Genomic DNA, 13,934 nt, shown 5'->3' on the forward strand with positions numbered 1-13,934 from the left:
ACTTTCTGCTCAGACCTAAAGACCTGTTTGTTGGGTTGGTAGTGCGTGCGCTAAAAGTCTCGTCTCTGCTAATCGTCGTACCTACACACCTACCTCACTGGCAGGGGTCAGCTAACGCGTGCATCGATTGCCTGGAGCTTCAAGCTACATACAGCCTTCCCACCATAGACGTCAAACTCCCGCCTCATCGTAACCGTAACGAATCGTCCTTCCCACCCCATCGACGCAGCAGCTCCGCCGAAGGTCCTTATTCAGTCCTGACTCGAACAACACTTCTTCTCTTATTGTCCAGCCTTACACGCGACGACATGTCTAGACGTTACGATTCCCGGGTAAGCCAGGACCGGACCCCCTTCTCAAGCCACAGCCTCCATCATTACGAACGAACACTGACATTATCGGTCATGTAGACGACCATCTTCTCGCCTGAAGGCCGTCTGTATCAAGTCGAGTACGCTCTGGAAGCCATCTCTCACGCCGGAACTGCGATCGGCATCCTTGCACAAGATGGCATCGTCCTTGCTGCCGAGCGAAAGGTGACGTCGAAGCTGCTGGAGCAAGACACGTCGGCTGAGAAGTTGTACACGGTGAACGAGTATGTATCATTGATGCGAACTAGAGCAGCAACTTGCTGAGAAATTATTCCCACAGCAACATGATCTGCGCCGTGGCAGGCATGACGGCTGACGCCAATATCCTGATTAACTACGCACGCCAGGCTGCTCAACGCTACCTCCTCACATACAACGAAGATATCCCGTGTGAACAGCTAGTCCGAAGGCTGTGCGATCTTAAGCAAGGCTATACACAACATGGTGGTCTCCGACCGTTCGGCGTCTCCTTCATTTACGCCGGCTGGGATCCCAAGCGACAGTTCCAGCTGTACCAGAGCAACCCTTCAGGCAACTATGGCGGATGGAAGGCGACCGCTGTTGGTGCCAACCGTGCGAGTGCGGAGAGCTTGCTTAAGCAAGACTACAAGGAGGATTGTAAGCTCACGGATGCGTGTGGTCTGGCCGTGAAGGTTCTTAGCAAGACCATGGATTCCACCAAGCTGAGCGCCGAGAAACGTATGTTGTCCCAGTCTGCTCTCGCTGCTCATTCTTTTCCTGATACTTACACCTGAGTCGTTGTAGTCGAATTTGCCACGGTTGGTCAGACGAGTGACGGAAAGATCTACCACCGTCTCTGGAGTGCCGAGGAGATCAAGCAGCTTCTGAAGGAGCATGACCTGGCGAAGGACGAGAGCGCGGAGGACAAATGAAGAAGCGATAGAGGCTATGAAAGCATGATCTGAACGGGAACGGGCTTATATGACGCTCTCGGGACGAAGTGTACCACCAATACTATACAAATGATCCCCGTATGGAGTCGCGTGTGTGCCTGCGAACAAACAATCCTGAAACCCATTTCCCTGATGCCGCGACGTCAAATAGCGCCGGAACACCAGGCTCCTTGGACAAATCGCTACATTCACTCCGAAGCCTAGCCACTGATCAGCGTCTTGTCTCTTCAAGTGGGGAGCCTAGATAGGCCATCTCAAAGCCTACATCTGGTCGTTGACCCGCACTGTCCTCCTCGTCCCGTACGCGCGACCACCCAGCCTTCGACTCCGTCCCAGGGTACGGGTGTGGCTCATGGCATTCCCTGGCGGTCAAATTTGGCCAATGGCGACGATAGCTCCAGTACGCCACAGTATAACCCAGGATGGACCCAACTCCAACATCGTAAACATCATGCCGGTAATCCTCACATCTGCTAATGGCAATGAGCGCAGCGCCAAGTAGTGGTACCAAGCAGACCAAGGCGCGGCTAAGATCCCGTCCGCCAGACTCGTGACGGAAGACGTGGAGCTGGCCGGCAAAGAACAAACTCAGGAAGCCGAGACCTGCGAATGAGAAGGAAGAATGTCCGGACGGGAAGGATCGCCATCCATCATGCAAGAGGTGATGGGCGGTCTCCGTACAGACGCTGATGGAGACAAGGACATCGACAGGTGTGCCAGGCTCAGGCTTGCATCGCGCCACGAGATCGGGACGTGGGCGGCCCACTGCGTTTTTGACGACATCGGTGATGAAGGAGGTCATGACGAGCGCGATACCAAAGCAGAGGTAGGTCACCTCATGCTTGTGGACGGATGCACGGGTAACGAAATTCCATACGATGAGGACGCTGAGGGGAATGAAAAGTGCATAGATGAAGTTCCACTCTTCATTGTACAATGAGCTGAACGTCTTGCTAGGACCAGGAGCAGGGAGGTATTCAACTTACGGACGCTAACTCTCTCAACCTCGGCATGTGGGAACATGATGTGTAAATCATTGACGAAAAACATGCGGTGGAACGGTTCAACAAAAGCTATGATCTTGGCAAAGAGTGTTAGCTGGTTCGGAGGTTCGGAACCTCAATCTTGTTTACTGACCGCCATCCATGCTGCGAAAAGAATAAAAAAGCCCAGATAATCTGGCGCATGAGATCTCTGGAGAAGGCGGTGTCAGTCTCCGGCAGAGAATGGTGATGATGAGCCCCATACCCTCCAAAATCGACTCAGGGCGGTCACAACGCCTCCGCGCGCACACCCTTCACTATTACCCCAGTTCGGTGGCATCTTGGCAGGCCGAACTCAAGGTTTCCTCCAGGTATGGAAGTGAAGTGCAGACGCAGAATTCCGCCAGGCAGTCGCCGGAGTTTTCTTGGTGATATGAGATACGGGACGGCCTTTGGAGATGGTGCGTTAGCACAGTCGTCGTGAAATGTCGTCTCGTGATGGCCCCGTGACACCAACATGCACCTTGTTCGCCACTGACGCTTAAGTATTAGAGCTTCTGAGCAGCAGCTCTTATCTTATCAGACGACCGATGTTTCGCCGCCATCTCCCTGATCCACCCGATTTTGCATCATCACGGCTTGATCATTGATCAGACACATTCGCTGTTCTACTTTTCTTCAGCGCCGACCGTTGATATCGCGATGTTGCAGTCTACGTACCAACCCTCTCCTAATGTCGCGAACCCACCACCACTTCTCCCCGGCTGGACAGAGCACACGGCACCTAGTGGACACAAGTACTACTACAATACCGAAACGAAGCAGTCGACATACACGAGACCAAGCGCACCTTTGTCGCCAGCGGCACCCGCGCATCCCCTCGGTCCTTGTCCCCACCATCAGCACCAGGCGATACCGAATTTGTCAGATCCCAATGTTGCCAATGCCTATCTCGCGCAACTGAATGCGGCGCAAGGCCCAGTCTCCGGCCATCACAATCGTGGAGGGGGATTTGCCCGAGGTGGCCGAGGCGGCGGCGACTCGCGTCCACGGCCACAACCCAACGATAGGCCGCACACTAAAGCTGCGATACCGGGCTTCGAACCATGGATTCTCGTCACGACCAAGTATGGCCGACGTTTCGCCTACAATCCCGAAAAAAACACCAGCTACTGGCGCATTCCCGAGAAGCTGAAGCCTGGAATATTGGAGCTGGACCAGGCGCGCATTCTCGCAAAGACCGCGCCAGAAATAGATGCCAAAACGAAGGACGGGCCGGTTCCTGCGCCTGGAGCAAGCAATCGACCAGGAGCCCCGGACCCCACTGCCGCAACGGACGAGCCGGAAGACAACGACAGCTCCGAATACGAGGAGGTCGAGGTAACAGATGACGAAGCGCAGGATGAGGACGATGTGGGCGACGACGGGGATCATCGACCAAAGCGCCAAAGAACCGACGATTCGGGCGAGGAGGAGGCTGTAGAGTTCAGCGAAGCCGATATTGCCTTTCAATTGCAAGCAATGGGGGAGGCATACGGTCTCGATCCAGGCGAATATGACGATGGAAATGCAGACGATTGGCCAGACGGAGCGGATGGCGTGCAGTTCTCCGAGGAAGACGCGAGAGCTCTCTTTAAAGATCTCCTGGACGATTACAGTATCAATCCCTACAACACCTGGGACAAATTGATAGAGGAAGGACGTCTAGTGGACGACCCACGGTACACGGTTTTGGACACCATGAAGGCGAGGAAAGAAACATGGCAAGAATGGTCCAAGGACAAGATTCAGGAGCTCAAGGAACAACGAGCCAGGCAGGAGAAGACTGACCCTCGAATCCCATACATGGCCCTGTTACAGGACAAGGCGAACCCGAAGCTCTACTGGCAAGAGTTCAAGAGGAAATACAGGAAGGAGGCGGCGATGACGGATCCCCACATCAAGGACAAGGACCGAGAGAAGTGGTACCGAGAGCACATCAACCGGCTCAAGATGCCCCAAGCGACACTTAAAGCGGACCTCGCCACGGCGCTCAAGGCTCTGCCCGTTTCTGTTCTCAACAACAAATCCAGCATGGCGAAACTGCCATCACAACTCCTCGTGGACATTCGGTACATCTCACTCCCACCCGCGGTGCGTGATCCGCTCATCAAGACGTTTATTCAAACCGCCGAGCCAGCCCCCGAAGGTGGAGAGGTTACTGCAGAAGACGAGGCCACGAAGAAGGCCAGGGACGCAAAGCAGCGTCGCGAAGCTGCCTTACGTAACCACGAGCAGAGAGTTGCCGAGCAGAAACGACAGCAGCAGCGCAGCTTAGAGATGGGCAAAGCCAGGCTGCGTGAGGAGGAACGCGAGATCGAACGAGCAATGCAGATTGGAAAGGAGGGTCTCCACGCACAGCTAGCCACGATGCAGAAGAAGACTGTTGAGGAGGAAACAGAGCCTTAAGAGTAAAGCATATGCTATTAGCTGCCGTCATACAATTCCAGATATGAGCGGCCTCAAAGGGCATGTCATTCAGTAAAACGCAACAGGTGTGCGATGTCGCCGAACTAGTCAGGTTCGATGGCTTCGCACAGCAGCTGTCTTAATGGTGCCTACTAAAATCACATTCAATATAGGTCTAAGTAGAAATGCTGACGCGGGGGGCGTCCTGTACTACACACCCACACACATGATGGGCCACGAAGAAAGCGGTCTGTCGGGATGTTGGTCGGCATTTTAAGGCGGTTACGCGTTCTTTTCGTCTCATGCCAGCTGTCGGGCACTTTTGATTCGGCCATCGGTGTTTCTGAGGCAGCAAAGCTCATGCCGGCGCATGCCATCTGGATGCAGACTTTATGCTGGTGCTTCTGCTGTGGTGGTGAACCGCAAAACCCCAACCGTGTCCGTGTCGATCACAGGCGTCGGAGACGTGTTAAAGGGCTGGGACCTGCCGCCTTCCAAGACCAGCATCTCTTCCGTTGCATTTATGCATGGCCCAAATCTCTCGACGCGAGAAATGGCATTGTCATACGTTCTGGTTGCTTCCAGCCTCACCGCAATGCAAGGTAGTCATCCCTGGGGAAAGCCCTGCTCCCAGCTGCTTGAAGCTAGAAGATGCCACACCTGTTCATACTCACATATTGCTCAGCATACACAGTAAACGCCTTCAAGATGCCAGGATGGTATCACGAAGAGCAGGGCTCTGATGGGCCAAACTCAGGTGGTGGCTCCGACAGCTCCGGCTCCCAGAGCTTATCCGATATCATGTCATCATCATCGTCGCAGTTCGGATTTGCGGGCTTCGATGTCGAACGTGCTTCTTATCTGCGAACGGTACACGGAATCCTCGCCTTGGTTGCATTCGTTGCCCTCTTCCCACTCGGAGCCGTTCTGATGAGGCTGGTGCCGGGGCGCGTGTCGATATGGTTTCACGCCATCACACAATTGGCCGCTCTAGCCTTGTTCATCGCCTCGATTGGCTTAGGTGCCTACATTGTAAATTTGGTTCAGGATGGAGGGTTTCCCCTTGTAAGTGAATCAGTTGCTGAGGACATTCACGGTGAACGCACGTGCCTGACTCTGGCAGCTCGACGACGACCTGGTGGCCGCCCACGCTGGTATCGGGAGTGCGCTGGGCGTAGTCTTCATTTTGATGCCAATCATGGGCTACTTGCATCATCGTTACTTCAAGAAAGTTGGGCGCCGAACCGGCTGGTCCTACCTACATTTAGCAGGCGGAAGAGTGGGGATCACGCTTGGCATCATCAACGGAGGCATTGGGCTGGCGATTGCAGGAGCAGAGACCAGGTTCAAAGTTGCATATGGCATCGTGGCCGGCATCGTTTGGGTCGCGTGGATGGCCACGGCGACCATCAGCGAAGCGCGGCGCAACCTTGGGAGGAAGCGTACTGGCAGTGAGCCAAAGTATGGCCGTACAGGGCGGGCTCGTGAACACGAGGCATCTTGAAACATTTCGAGTTCGAATCTTCAACTTCATTCACGGCTCCGCAAAGAGCCGGTCCGCGTGCTGTTCAATCAGACCCGCCTGTTCTGCCACCATCCCTCGGGTCAGCTCTCCGTCCTCGGATATATAGGTGGTGATCAGATCGGAAGACACCCATTCAAAATATACATTTTTGATCGCGACCCGGCCTGAGATATCATTCTCTGTCCCCTGGCCCCATGCTCTCTTTAGTTCTGCCACATCATTTTCCTCTGCGTGGCCAGGCACCGCGAATGGAAGTATCTTCTCTCGCTCCGAAATCACAACCACTTGCACGCCGGGTGAAACATGTCGAGCGCTGAGGACGGCGGGCAAGGAGCCAGTCTTGTGAAGACGTCTCTCTCTGCTGATGAGTCAGCGCGAGAGCACATGTCGACTCCCTGGCTTGCAATGGCGGCTGATGCATCAGAGTATACGGTGACGCAGACGGCATTGCGCTGTGCTTTGTTGGTTCCTGAGCGCAGGCGGCTAATCTGGAGGCCATTTGCGCGCCTTCAAAAAGCGGCCGCGACTCCAGCACGCGAAGGTCAAGAGAAACATCCGTCTCCTGGATGATCATCTGTAGCGACTCAAATATGGTGGAGCTCGATGACAGAGTGAGGATCTTGACTGGGCTCCTTGTATCGGGCTGGGCTCTTTCGAGCACCGACTGAAGAGAATTCGCGAAGGACCCAATAGTGGCTGCTCGTGCTTCGGAATATTGGTCGAGCTGTCGTGCGATAGAATGCAAGAGAGTAGCTTCAACCACGCCACTCCCGAATCGCTGGACCTCTCTCTCGACAATCGTAAGAGCACGGATGAGAACATTCAATATGGCGGCACCCATGCTTTCGCGGCCATTCTTCCACAGGTGCCAGGCCGCGAATCTCGCATTCCGCCACCAGACATCAATGTTCTCGCCATGACCGAGGGCAACGATGTCCTGAAACACTCTGAGTGCTCTTCCGGCCAGCTGCCTTGCACCGCTGCTATGGTCGTCTTGAAGCATAAGCAGGCCTTCTCGCAACATCTTGCCCCTCTCTTCGCCTAAGTCCATCTCGAACCAGACGCGTCGTAGGCTTTTCGTAAGGAACGGCACGCCTCCAAACGACTCATCATCCGTGACGTCTAGGGGATCATGCCAAGTCCAGCCTTCGTTCTCCCAATCGAGCTGAATGCAAGACTCATCTCGGCTATCCTTGAGATGGAAAGCAAAAGGATGGACCGTCCATATGCGACCGACCCCCTCGTCTGTAAACGAGTACGGCTTTCCCTGACGAAAGAGGCTCAGGTGCGCTGGCGTCAATGTTGTCTCTTCCTTGATCTCACGCCAAACAGCGGCGACGGGCGATGCATCGGTCTCCTCGATGCTGCCAGCAATGGGTCCCAGTCGATGCCTATGTGATGGGACTTCAGTGAGCTGGTCGTCCAGCTGAAACCTCAAGAGAGAGACGCTCACTGGTAAGCGCGCACTTTGGCGCTTCGTCTGAAGAGGGCGACTTGCGGTTTCGCTGAGGCGGAGAATCTGAATAGGAAGCACGAAGCGACCGACCGTGCAATCAGTCCTGCCTTTGCGGGGGGCGACATGGTCATTACTGGACTTTGATCACAATATGCATTTCTGTAGATGACGTGGAGCGCGAATGCGATGATACTGTCGGAGTTCAACCACTGAAGTCATCAGCCACAGCTGTGACGACACAATGCACCTTTAGTGTTGAAATGACCCGCCACACGGATGAACCCTGACACACGTTTTCACGACTCCTCGATGTACGCATTGCTTGCCCAATGCCAACAGGCCCCTTCACGATTCCATGTTGTCATGTCAGCTGCAAGTTTAGTATCTCCAGTTGGGGAAATGAAAATGCTCCTTTGATGAAGTAACCCTAAGTTTTAAAAACAAAATCTCATAATGCCTGACTCCCGTATTTTGGCTGCACCTGGGCAACCCATACCAATCAATACCATGATCAATCGACGCGCATCTAACCTGCCATGATTGTCGGATGGACGTCTTTTCACCACCGCCAGGTTCTATTTGAATTGAAAAGAAAAAATCCGCGCCCTCATATGACCCTAGTGCCTCTTGTGCCAAGAAATAATTATTGTGTTCGTAATATCAGACCGAGCTTGTCTCGGACTTGGACTGCGAAGGGAAGATGGAATCAACAATCTCGCCGGACCTCACGGCAAGCACGGAAAGCAAACTGTCGCTCAGCTGAAGGCGGTCATTAGCATACTTGAAAAAAAAACGAATCGGAAATTGCGAACTTACGCCGTGGGTGGCCTCGCAGCAGCCCTGCAGCCAAACACCAGCATCAGGGGCAATGGCGCCAGGCGCATAGCGGATCTTGTAGTCGCGTCCGACTTCGAGCTTCCTCGAACCAGAGTCGACGTTACCCTCGGAGATCTCCCATCCATCGACCTGCTCACGCGGGCCGGAGCTCACGGGCTGAGTCTCGGGAAGAAGGTTCCAGCTGTCGCGCAGCATGTCAACGTGTGCATTGCGCTGGTAGCCGGTAGCAGCAATGATGAGGTCGACATCGAGAATTTCCTCACTGCTAGGCCCCTGTTCAAGGAACTCATCAGTGATGCCGCTCTGGTTGAAGCTGTCCTCGACACGTCGCACGTGCAACTGAAGCCTGTCCGACTCGTGGTTGCCCTCGTTGACGCTGACGATGCTCCTTCCATTGAGGATGCGGTGAGGCCACTGGCGCTCATCATCGCCGTACTCGCGCTTCTGGTCGTACATGACTTCGTAAAGATGCTCAATGAGTTCGAGGCGAACGACGCCATAGTTAGTCGCCTTGGCGTCCTTGATCAGCGCACGGCGGTATTGTTGGGAGCGAGGGTACAGGGAGTCTGTGTAGGAGGGGTTGAAGATCGAGTTGACGCTGCGACAGTGTCCATTAGCCAATCGAACGGGACGGAGGGCTAGTGTGCTGTGCATGGAACTTACAAGGGAGAGTCGTCGCTCGGCTTCAGGAACTCGGAGCGCATGACGAGCCACGTCTTTGAGTTGGGATACAGTTTCTGAACATTGTTGAAGATCTCGGCAGCGCTCTGGCCAGCACCGACAACGGCGACGCGGTAGGGCGCCTGAGTATTCTTGAGAATCTTGGGCACCTGGTGAGCGTACTGTGAGGAGTGAATGACCTTGGGGCTAGCAGCGGGAAGGCTCTTCGGGATCAGAGGCCGTCCACCAGCGGCGATGAGAACATTCCTCGCTTGGACAGTGGTGATCTGGCCTGTTTTGGCATTGCGTGACTTGACGGTGAAAGTCTTGACAGCACCCTCGGGCTGAGGGTTGGGCGACACCGACACGACCTCACGCTGGTATTGCACAACGTCGTCAAAGTGAGAGGCGCACCAACGGAGGTAATCTTCATACTCGACTCGCGAGGGCAGGAAGGTTCCCAGGTTGGTGAACTCAACAAGACGGCCAGCGTGTTGAAGGTAGTTCAAAAAGGTAAAGTGTGAGCGGGGGTCGCGCAGCGTAGCCATGTCCTTAATGAACGAAATCTGCATCTTGGCTCCGGGAAGCAGCATGCCGGCATGCCACGCGAAACGAGGTTGCTTCTCGAGGAAGAGGACCTTGGGCTTTTCAGTGGCGTTGGGAACAAGTGGGTTGCCGGCGGCAAGGTTGTCGTGCATGGCGACAGGGACGCCAGACTAGCGGGGCCGAAAGCCAACGCACACCAGGTCATGAAGCTCACTGGGGTCGGTGGGCTGAAGGTTTGACTTGAGGGCGCGAGAGGATTGTGTGGGAGCAGTGTGGCCATTACCATTGCTGGTGCCGTTGAAACCGTTCAGGGCGGTGCTGTTCTGTACGGCACCGCCATTGCTGAAAGCCGAGAAGCTCTGGATGGCTTCAGAGGCCTCTGTGGTGCTCATGGGCGTATCGAGATGAGGGGACATGTTGAGCGGGAATTAACGACAAATGTGGCCGGTGGTGCGGGTCGAACGGCGTCTCCGGTGATTTGGCAGGGAAGTTCAAGCTAGCTTCCTGTCGTCGCAACGAATGACAAAAGCTTCCAGGCTGTGGGAGGACTGCCAACGAACTTATGCGGAATCGAATAATGTGCTGATAGGCGCCCAATACTCGAATAGACGACTCAAGGTTGGTTATTCGACAAGAAGTATTGGCCGAATGCGCGAGGTAGCAAAGTTCCAGACGCTCAGGAGGGTTGTCTGGTGACGTAGATGAAGTGGGTAGAATGGGGTAGTCAGGTATGTGTGAATGTCAGCGACCGGTAGCAATGCTAAGGACGAGGAGGGAGGGAAGAAAACAGAAGGATCAAAAAAAAAAACGGACGGGCGACCTGAGGGGTAATATGTAGTGCAGGCAACTGACGAAGACACAATAGAGTCATCTTAAGTTTCACCACCATGGGGAGACGAGGGTCGCCGTCGCTGGCGGGGGGGAGGGGTGTGGAGGCATCGCACGAGGTTCATCATGGACACCGTCGGAGTTGCGACGACAAGCCGAGCGCATTAGGACAGCCGATCCGCATGGCATCTTTTTTTTTTTCCCCTTCCTTGCCTCCTCTCTCTCTTCTCCTGTTCGGTCTACTCACAGTATGACTGCACTCACACCCGTGCCCACACCCCCCCTTGTTGTTCGTCGGGACGACATGTCAGGCTAATGGGCGCACAGCTGCAGCGTCTCATCGCCATGAGGCAGGTGGTGTGCAGAAGACGACCCAGATGCAGTTGAGCTCGGCTTCAGATGCCCTCCTTTGACGTGGTGAGGGGCGGCAGGGTTTCCGTCGTCGTTCGAGTAGCGCTCAGGACAGGGGGCCTTCAGGGACCACTGTACGGCAGTAAGGAGCGATGTCCGGGTAGTCCCTGCTTGGCAGCTGGCCATTGGGTAATGGCGAGGCTTGTGAGAAAAAAGTAAGGGTCGATGTTCGGCATGTGCAGTGGATCGGGAGAAGATCAGTGCTTGTGCTGAGTCCCGAAAGCGACGATGGTGTGTGTGTGTGTGGCTCGTCTGTTGTAGGTAGGGCCTTGTTCCTAGGTAGTACGCCCCCCAATACGTAGCGGTCTACACACGCACACAATTGCTATGCTGGATGACGTTGCGGCCGTCTTAATATTGCTGTGATCGCCTCGGCGGCGGCCAAGTGTGGCTGGGCCTTGCCAAGGGCAGAAGGCGATAGCAATCAAGCATCAGCTCTCGATGGTATGGTACATACAGAAGAGTTTGAAGCACCCTCAGCAGTAGTCCTCGGTCGTGTTCGGTTCGGTAAGTGGGAAGAGGCAATTACGGAGCGCTCCTCCTTCTGCTGCTCCTCCTCGGCGCCAGCGAGGCCTGGAGCATGCTGCGGGTAGTCAAGGGCTTGAAGAATCTGCAAGCGAGGCCCGTGATGCCATGTTGAGGCTGGATTGCAGGGGCCCCTTGAACAGATCCGCCGCGAACTCGAATTCGGGGTTATCTTCGGATCTGATAAGATCCAATCCAGGGTCTGACGCGGGGGCTGGCTGTGGTCTCACGGGCCCCGTTGAGCTGGCCTCCATGTCGTTGTCGTGGCCGGAGACGGGATGGAATGATCGGCGGGATTGGAAGCTGGGCCAGAAAAGAAGAGGTGGGGCAGAGGGGAAACTAGAGAATCAGAGGGACCACATAGAACAAGAGCCCAAGACGCACCGGTCAGCTCCGAGAGCGGAGAGTAGTATCCAGGACTGGGCACAAGCGCGAGGATGTGCCGGAAAAGACCTGAATGAGGCATGGTCTTCGTGGGGCTCGTAGGGTGACGAGACGATGAGATGACGAGGTGACGATGTGCTTGCTCGCGGTGGAAAGTGGTTCGGGTGCCACGAACCCCATGATTGGATGGAGAGTGGATCAAGTGGGGGTGAGGGAATTTTATCTGATGATCTGATAAGATCAGAGGCGCGAGAGCTGGCAAGGATCAGACGGCACAGGCCAGTCAGTGGGTAAGACCTCGGCCGATGGGATCTTCCCTTTCGCCCTTGACCGCAGTGCAAACTCGGAGCCGTCAAGCCAGTTTCATCATGGGCCGGCAAGAGTGTGAAAACTCTGATCCATGCCACCTGCCCCTTCGCCCAGGCATCGTGCCAGTTGCTCCTTCTCTTCGTCTCGGTCCGTTCGCCGCGTTCTCTAGGTACTTACCTACCTGCCTCTGTTACCCCCCCCCCCGACCAGGCCTGATCATCCCACCGCCACGCACTACCGTAATTGACTTTGAACTGTTCATTCCGACTAGATGCCCAGTTGCTCTTACCTTACTGCGAGGGTTCAGATCCGAACACCATCAACACCCGACGTTGACTTCATTGCGGTGCCTACCTTGAATCAGAGAGGAGAGTAATCTCATCCGATGCCACTACGCTCTTGGCACATACTCCATCAAGTTCCCAGCACTGCAGTTGAATGAGCTGGTGTACTTCTTTCGCTTCGTCCCGCATTGGGCCACAGGATTGAGTTTGGCTCTGCGTCTTTCGATCGACCGCTCCACGGCCCCAAGGCTGCTAGGGTCTGGGCCAGACGACGTTTTCGCTTCCATCGCCGCAGTTCTTGTCATCGCAGTTGTTCATACCCTACTTAATGGACCCAACGACATCCGCTCTCCTCTTCCGCCGCGCTCCGCCCCCCACTTGCCCACCACCAGGCTCGAGTCTTGGATGGCACCTTGGCCGATTTGAGCAGTTCAACCGGCGTTATGCACCCGCATCCTGTCTACTGCAGAGTGGGATGGCCGTGGTGACCACCCCACCCTCTCTCTTTTCTTCAAGTCACATGCAGCCATCACTTCCAGCCTTCCGGGTTCCATGCTCCCATATCACGTATTCCAGAACCCGTCATGGCGCCATCCCTTCTCGTCTCTTGTGGTCACATCTCATGTTCCGACGCCTACGACGAGCTTGTTTCCTGCCTCCTGCAGTTCTTCATCAGCGGCCCATGAGAACCTGTCACTTGGCACACACTGGCCCGTCCCACGAGGAATCTGGACGCCCCCCCCCCCCGAGTCAGGACCCTTGGTAATAACGGCAACTATTTCCTCGTTAAGGCGCAAAAACCTGGTCCCCTTCATCGCCTACTGTACGAGGTTTCCCAATAGTTGCCTCAAATGAGGGTTGATGGACACTCCCCTCATTACCCTGGCGCTTGTCTCGGCACCCGACCTCCGCGGTCATTGAGCTGCTCGGACATCGGAGCCCGAGACCCAGTGTCCTCTCTGCTCCAGTGGGCTAGTTCCTTGCCCTGACCATATGGCAAAGTACGCACTTTGCAATGAGGGGGTCTCAAGTCGGCTGAAGCATCAAGCGATGACCTATAAGCTGGTAACAGGTCGAAAGCCGACTTTCTTACCTAATCACATTTCACCTCCTGTTGTGCCTCAAGACAGTTGCTCCCAGTGAAGCCAAGCAAATCTGTCTAACCAGAGCTCAACGCACATCTGGCAGCTGCGCCCTTAGAAGTCTTGAGAGGCTTCCTGACACATGTTTTGTTCCGACTGCCCTGACCAGCCACACCCCCCGGTTGATGACGACATAGATCGCCCGAGTGGCAAGCCTCGTTGGTTACCCAGCAATCGCGTCCCTCAACAGACGGTGGTTGCCCCTCTCAGCCTTACGACCCTGCGTCAAGGAGATTACTGACTGGCGTGTCCGCTGCTCAGGCATGAGCCTATCTGTCGTTTGATTGTACACCCTGGCCTTGAAGTAAGTC

General features: G+C 55.1%; 6 protein-coding genes across 6 annotated transcripts; 3 read left to right on the forward strand and 3 right to left on the reverse strand.

Annotated features, from left to right (window-relative positions):
* Positions 1-150: 150 nt before the first annotated feature.
* On the forward strand, positions 151-1,363 carry VDBG_10007 (proteasome subunit alpha type-4; the record flags this gene model as incomplete). Its single annotated transcript, XM_002999667.1, has 4 exons — positions 151-332; positions 411-595; positions 652-1,070; positions 1,137-1,363. 4 exons carry the CDS (start codon positions 309-311, stop codon positions 1,262-1,264), a joined length of 756 nt encoding a protein of 251 aa, XP_002999713.1.
* Positions 1,364-1,546: 183 nt separating this feature from the next.
* On the reverse strand, positions 1,547-2,428 carry VDBG_10008 (diacylglycerol pyrophosphate phosphatase; the record flags this gene model as incomplete). The annotated part of the gene is made up of 4 exons (XM_002999668.1): positions 1,547-1,634; positions 1,756-2,209; positions 2,272-2,365; positions 2,423-2,428. The coding sequence occupies 4 exons, from the start codon at positions 2,426-2,428 to the stop codon at positions 1,547-1,549; spliced, it is 642 nt and encodes a 213-aa protein (XP_002999714.1).
* A 273-nt stretch (positions 2,429-2,701) lies between these two features.
* On the forward strand, positions 2,702-4,716 carry VDBG_10009 (FF domain-containing protein; the record flags this gene model as incomplete). Its single annotated transcript, XM_002999669.1, has 2 exons — positions 2,702-2,729; positions 2,831-4,716. 2 exons carry the CDS (start codon positions 2,702-2,704, stop codon positions 4,714-4,716), a joined length of 1,914 nt encoding a protein of 637 aa, XP_002999715.1.
* Positions 4,717-5,424: 708 nt separating this feature from the next.
* VDBG_10010 (conserved hypothetical protein) lies at positions 5,425-6,220 on the forward strand (the record flags this gene model as incomplete). The annotated part of the gene is made up of 2 exons (XM_002999670.1): positions 5,425-5,781; positions 5,840-6,220. The coding sequence occupies 2 exons, from the start codon at positions 5,425-5,427 to the stop codon at positions 6,218-6,220; spliced, it is 738 nt and encodes a 245-aa protein (XP_002999716.1).
* Positions 6,221-6,458: 238 nt separating this feature from the next.
* VDBG_10011 (translation initiation factor eIF-2B subunit family protein) lies at positions 6,459-7,822 on the reverse strand (the record flags this gene model as incomplete). Its single annotated transcript, XM_002999671.1, has 2 exons — positions 6,459-7,632; positions 7,695-7,822. 2 exons carry the CDS (start codon positions 7,820-7,822, stop codon positions 6,459-6,461), a joined length of 1,302 nt encoding a protein of 433 aa, XP_002999717.1.
* A 535-nt stretch (positions 7,823-8,357) lies between these two features.
* On the reverse strand, positions 8,358-10,132 carry VDBG_10012 (L-ornithine 5-monooxygenase; the record flags this gene model as incomplete). The annotated part of the gene is made up of 4 exons (XM_002999672.1): positions 8,358-8,456; positions 8,514-9,132; positions 9,198-9,832; positions 9,938-10,132. 4 exons carry the CDS (start codon positions 10,130-10,132, stop codon positions 8,358-8,360), a joined length of 1,548 nt encoding a protein of 515 aa, XP_002999718.1.
* Between the last annotated feature and the right edge of the window lie 3,802 nt (positions 10,133-13,934).

This window comes from Verticillium alfalfae, genomic scaffold (genome assembly GCF_000150825.1).
Source record: "Verticillium alfalfae VaMs.102 supercont1.18 genomic scaffold, whole genome shotgun sequence".
Lineage (NCBI taxonomy): Eukaryota > Fungi > Ascomycota > Sordariomycetes > Glomerellales > Plectosphaerellaceae > Verticillium > Verticillium alfalfae.